Consider the following 6,572-nt stretch of genomic DNA (forward strand, 5'->3'; position numbering starts at 1 on the left):
CTGTGTCTGTGAAGTGGCTTGCACTTGACCACGGGCACGTATGCATGTGCCAAAACGCGTCTTTCCGCGCTCATGGAGTTTCTTTGAAAGGCTCGCGGGAAATTAAGTATATAAATTGTAATGGACATCGGGAGAAATGGGAACACGGGGGCACCGCAATGCGACTGCAAAGGGCACTTTCACTTTCACGATCAAAGTGCACGCCACTGATAAGCATTAAATGCAGTATTACAATATACACATAGCAATTAAACGCGCAGTTCTCCTCTCGTGCGTCCTCCCCACTGGACGAGGCAATATCACTTTCGTTTCGCTTTCAGATATCTCTTTTATAGATGCCATCAATGCTTTTACCTTTCTAGATGTATATACCGAAATCAAAACAGTCCATAAACTATAAATCCTCACGAAAACTTCAGTCAAGCCAGCTTGCGCGTCAACCTGAGAGATCAGCCTTCAAATTTCTCGGTTTCTGAACGGGTGGTTTGGCTTGATTGACAAACGCTAACGTTCGGGCATGATTTATATACCATCGACCTGTCCTAAAACGTTAGCACGCTTTGATCGATGGTTTGGCGTGTTTCTCCATTTGAGAGTGCATTTCTGTTGATTGTTTACGAACGAAAGCTCACAGAAACGTGAAAATGAAAATGGTCTCATTTGAAAGAAAATGTCCTAAGCTAAATGATGATATAGTGTGACTGATTGAAGCAGCCCTTATCAAAAGTGCGGGGGTCGATTTCTGTCTTTTCAAAACTGCGGGGGTCCTGACCTCCTGTCCCCCATGCCAACGATGGATTCCGGGAAATCTCCCTTATTTTCAGTGTTCAATGTTGACAGCTATGATCAGCACCTGAGAGCGACTTTCGCTTTCGCACAACAAAACCTCCAAAGAAGAAGCGCGGAAGGGCGTAAAGCCTACTACGACAAAAAGGCCTCTTACCAAGAACTCAATGTCGGAGACAAGGTGTGGTACTATAGCTTCGCCCAGCCAAGGCAGAAAGCTCCCCATCGCCTGTCAAAGAAATTCCTACCTCACTGGACAGGACCACATGAGATTGTGGACAAGCTCTCACCTGTCGCCTACTGAATCAAAATCAGACAAGGCTGCAACGAGCCAGTCCTTCGATGGGTCCATCGAAACCAGATAAAGAGGCACCGAGGTTCCAACCGTCAGGAAAAGGGGGAGGTTCAAACCCACGGACACAGACCGACAATCCCCTACTCTACACCACACTAATGACTTTGTCATTCTAGGGAAAGTTTTTTTATTTTTTTTATTTTACACAACACTTACTCCACGGCACTGCTAGTGACAACCTCTAGTAGAAAGGAGTTGCTTCACACATGTGACACTCACTTTGCTCTAGTAAACTCAGTGTCCTTGTTTCTCCTTGTGTTTTCTTTTCTCTCTCTCCTTATGCTTTCCCTTCTCCTCTTTCACTATCAGTGCCCTTTCTCCCTAGTCCCCTCATCAGGAAACTCCCGTAACTGATTCAGGTCCCAAAATAGGATTGACTACTCTTCACCAGAAGCGTTAGAGTTTGTCGTAAAACCCGTTGCCAACTAAGGTGAGCTCTATTACCAGGAAGATGCTCAAATTCGCTGCCTTGTGTCTCTGCATACTTGGGGTCATGCCCCAGCCAGAAGTTGTGTCACCTGGACCATCGTCAGGGATAGTACTCCGTGAACAACCGGGGTTATTGATAACTGTTGAATTGCAAAACCTACACTCAAAGGGTTTATGTCAGATTCAACCCCCGTGATGTTGTCAGAGCTCACTACACCCCCACAGCCGCTCAAGCCACCTGGGCCGGAAGCCGTTGGACTAGGGAGATCCTTGGCCATGCCCAGGCAGATGTGAACCACATGCTGCAACAACTGCAGAAAATGACTGTAACCCAGGCTGAATTAAGCGGGTACAACCGGCATCCCAAACGATTTTTGGGCGCCCTACTTGGGGCTGCAGCGGCTGTAGGAACTCTGTTTAACATTGGCGTGAGCACCGCTAATGCTGTAAATTTGGCCACCGTTAGACGGCATGTGGGCGAAATTCAGGCCGAAATGCCTGTAATACGACAACAGCTCTCAGTTCAGAGCCAGGCCTTACAAACCTTCGGGAAATCCTTGAACGGGACTATCACAATCTTAAACACCCATAGCACCCTTCTCAATCAAACTATAAAATCCATCAACACACTATTTTCGGTCATGCAAAACGATTTAGCCCAAATACAACTCCTAACTACACTCATGACCGATATGCTAAGGGAAATAAGTTCCTCAATCGATAACTTAGCCATGGGTAGGATCCCTACTATTTGATACCCCTTAGCTTGGTCCAAAACATTCTATCCTCGGCCACTCTGGGCCCTGTTAACCCCTTGCAAACCCATCTCGCTTTCTCCCTGGGTAGCGCTATTCCCCAATGATGTTTTATTAACAAAATTCGGGAGGAGCAAGTTCAGACAATTAACCTAATTAACACAGGTGGAGAGCATTCAGTTAATCAACTCAACCAATGTCAAAAGGTATAAATTCAGCAGACTGACTTCTGTTCATCTGAGAGTTTATCAGCATTAGGCCTCGCCCTACGTTCCGTCTAAAATCGAGCTCTCGCCGTCTGTCCGATGAAAAATTCTTCGTCCTCAAGGAATCTTACCTCAATTTTCTGGCCTAAAAAGTGATTATCCTCCACACCGCACCACCGCCGATCCCTCAGCGTTGTCTCGCGGGTCTTGGCGGTCTTGGCCCAAACAAACCGGCCCAGCATGCCGAGGCCTACCACGGGCAACATATCCGCGATCTTTTTCCCCGTCTTTCTCATCTCCAACTCATTCAATCTTTCCGGCCATAAAGAAATGGATAATAAAGCCCCTCAAACACCAAGCTCGTGTCTCGGGCAATGCTGCCCAATTCCCGCAAAGGAGTGGGCCTTCCTCCACAGTCAGGCCGCTGCAACAGGCTCTCAACAAGCTCTCAACAAGCCGCGCCGCTGATTCATTGTCGGCCAGCTTTCTCTCCACCCCGCTGGCTCAAAACCGTAAAAAACACAGCTCAAATCCTTTTCGTTTTCCCTGGTTGAACTTGCTTCGCTTTGGTCGCTAAATCACGAGAACAGTTCATACTATCTGGATACTCAATTTTGATCGGAAGAAATATGTTTTGAAATTTGAACCGTTTTCATAGATTTGCCGTTTCTAATCTAAGGCGCTGTACAAACAGCTCGGACATCATGTGCAGTCAGATCGCACGCACAGTTGCAGAATTAATAAGAACTTAACACTCTGAGGTCTAAAAACGCGCCGGCGCGTTTTGCAGTTTTTTTTTCACATTGCAGCAAAACAGACTTAAAATACTTAATACTTACATTTTTTATCATAGAGACATAAGTAAAATATCAAATGAAACTATAGAATGTCTTCTTTTTTTTGTGTACACTCACAATCAAAATAAAACTTTGTGCTTTTTAAAAATAAATAAAATATACAGGGTGTGCTGTCCTGCCATCTCCGTCTCTGCAAACATCATTCTAAAACGTCACTAAAAGTAACTAAAATAGATGGCTTATACATGCTACATGGACATGAGAGATATGTCTTTGCAAAGCTTTAAGTGTCTACTTTTAAACGAAACAAATAAATTCTAAAAAAAAATATTCTCCCTTTATGTAATCAGTATAAAAGTAAAGAGAGGTACTGTTTCTCCTGTCTTACCTAATTATCTTTAATGTGTGCCCGCCCACGCGCAGAGCGCTCTATTCATAAGATAATAAGCTGAGGCGATCTATGCAAACTGTAAACGCCCCTAACAGCGTCTTAAAAAGCATCAAGTTTCATCAGATTCATTCGCTTTCCTGCGCGTTTGGAAGATGGCACGCTACTCAGGTGAGCAGCCTCTTCAGATGGTCCTGGACAGTGAGGAAGAGTTCACTTTTTCCTCGGAAGAAGAACACGACTCTGACGATGAACGTCTGTATTTTGAAGAGCGACTTGATCCAGCTGAAGATACAGTTTCTGATGAGTAAGTGATTTAGTTTTACTTAAATTATTTGACGTGTTTTTTCTATATAAGCGTACATATATATTTGCCTTATATTTACATCTAGGCCTATCTATATAACTCTATATAACTTTATCTCATAAAAATGCTTATAAATAGAATGCTTTTCTGTTGATATAACGTTACTTAAATTATTTGACGTGTTTTTTTATATAAGCGTACATATTTGCCTTATATTTACATCTATCTATATAACTTTATCTCATAAAAATGCTTATAAATAGAATGCTTTTCTGTTGATATTCGACTTGTTATTAATATGCATAGAGACGTTGGATACACGCGTTAGATCGATTAACTGCATGCAGCTGAATAGCATATTATGATAGACGTGAATGTGCTAAAATATGCTTGGTTGTGAAATGCGCGAACGTGTTGCTATTCACTAAATGTGCTAACTGATATAGCAGACTGTAACGTTTACACATTCGCACACTTTGTCCGGTAATGGCCAATTGACAGACATATACAGCATGCTTGTATACCTGTTAATTTCCTGTCAGTTATGCATAGCTAATGGTATGAGAGTAGTATCTTATATGCTAATAATAACAGTTTTTTTGTTTTGTTTTAGAAATGTGGATCCATCACTCTCGCATTCACCTGCAATTCTCACTAAGAGGGCACGCAGCAACACAGGCGATAATGAGAAAGAGTAAGTACATGTTTACCCACTATATGTGCTAACTGATATAGCAGACTGTAACGTTTACACATTCGCACACTTTGTCCGGTAATGGCCAGTTGACAGACATATACAGCATGCTTGTATACCTGTTACTTTCCTGTCCGTTATGCATAGGTAATGGTATGAGAGTAGTATCTTATATGCTAATAATAACAGGGTTTTTTTTTTTTACAATTTGTTTTTTTAGGAATGTGGATCCATCACTCTCACATTCACCTGCAATTCCCACTAAGAGGGCACCCAGCAACACAGGCGGAAATGAGAAAGAGTAAGTACATGTTCACCCATATGGTAGGCCTATGTACACTACCGTTCAATAGTTTGAAATCGGTATGATTTTTCATGTTTTTAAAATAAGTTTCGTCTGCTCACCAAGGCTACATTTATTCAATTAAAAATACAGTAAAAACAGTAATATTGTGAAATATTATTCCAATTTAAAATAACTGTGTACTATTTAGTCTACAGTGTCACATGATCCTTCAGAAATCATTCTAATATGAGGATTTGCTACTCAAGAGACATTTATTGTTTACAATTGTTCAGAAATGTTTCTTGAGCTGCAAATCATCATATTAGAATGATTTCTGAAGGATCATGTGACACTGAAGACTGGAGTAATGATGGTGAATATTCAGCTTTGACATCACAAGAATAAATGACTTTGTGAAATATATTTAAATAGTACACAGTTATTTTAAATTGGAATAATATTTCACAATATTCCTGTTTTTACTGTATTTTTAATTAAATAAATGTAGCCTTGGTGAGCAGACGAAACGTATTTTAAAAATATTAAAAATCTTAGTGATCCCAAACTTTTGAACGGTAGTGTATGTATATATGTGTCTGTATGGCTTTCTTTCTTATGCGTGCACAATATATTAGCATTAGTGCTTGGTAATGTTAATATATACAATAATAAACATTATATTAGTATTAGTTATTGATGATGCAAATAGTATAGCTCCTTGTGTAATAACCATCTCACTGTTTTTTTTTCTCCAGCTATAGCCCTAATGAGAGTGCTCCAAAACCCCTTGCAAAAAAGGCCAAGAAAAACATTCAGACAAGCAACAGGCATTCAGCTCTGTCATGGAAAACAGATAATGACACTGACATGGTTCCACAGACTCTGAGATTCCTACCTGCACGGGAACCTGGACCACAGCTGCGTCCTGCTGATGAACACACTCCTAAGAGTCTCTTCAAAATGTTCAAAATGCAAGGAATAATGCCACCGCTGGTCGTCGGAACTGCATGCTTTGCAAAGTACAGCTTGGTAAAAGGCAAGACACACCTTGGAAATGCCATGCATGTGACATTTACTTGTGTCTTCAGTTGAAAAGGAACTGTTTTCAAAAATGGTACACAGATGTGTGACTGTTCAGATTCTCTGTTCACCACCTCTCACTGACCATTGGGCTGCAAAGATTATCTATATGTGATCAAGCAGGTTATGTATAGGGTGTAAAAGTGGGCTTTTTTTATAAACCTTACCTTTATTTGCCTGTATACACAAAATGTACCTTTGACCCTAGTTTATATGTGGATTATATTGTTAACTTTATTTTAAAGAAAAAAGAAAAAAAACAATGATATGTCTTGTCTTTGCATTTTCTTAGTTGACTCAGTCACATTCCTGACTGAATGGCTCATTATGCGGCTCATTAGGGCAGGGTCTTAATCTCCCCAGGTGTAAATCACTTCATTATTCATGAAGAGTCACACCTCTTCGCATATGGCCTACCTCAACAAAAAGTGTCTTAGAAATTTAAAATCAATACAATGTTTTATGTGTCAGAGTAGGGAGGATCATTTC

The 6,572-nt window shown here is 40.9% G+C and overlaps 1 protein-coding gene across 3 annotated transcripts; it reads left to right on the top strand.

Moving 5' to 3' along the window:
* The first annotated feature begins 3,394 nt into the window (after positions 1-3,394).
* LOC125268426 lies at positions 3,395-6,295 on the top strand. 3 transcript variants are annotated; one of them, XM_048190618.1, is made up of 4 exons: positions 3,399-4,023; positions 4,637-4,717; positions 4,938-5,018; positions 5,759-6,287. In XM_048190618.1, exons 1-4 carry the CDS (start codon positions 3,872-3,874, stop codon positions 6,093-6,095), a joined length of 651 nt encoding a protein of 216 aa, XP_048046575.1. In that variant the 5' UTR covers positions 3,399-3,871; the 3' UTR covers positions 6,096-6,287. The 3 variants fall into 3 exon arrangements, with proteins under 3 accessions (XP_048046577.1, XP_048046575.1, XP_048046576.1); XM_048190620.1 differs by lacking the exon at positions 4,938-5,018 and having other exon boundaries at positions 3,395-4,023; positions 5,759-6,295; XM_048190619.1 differs by lacking the exon at positions 4,637-4,717 and having other exon boundaries at positions 5,759-6,289.
* Positions 6,296-6,572: the final 277 nt, after the last annotated feature.

This window comes from Megalobrama amblycephala, linkage group LG5, assembly GCF_018812025.1.
Source record: "Megalobrama amblycephala isolate DHTTF-2021 linkage group LG5, ASM1881202v1, whole genome shotgun sequence".
Classification (NCBI taxonomy): domain Eukaryota; kingdom Metazoa; phylum Chordata; class Actinopteri; order Cypriniformes; family Xenocyprididae; genus Megalobrama; species Megalobrama amblycephala.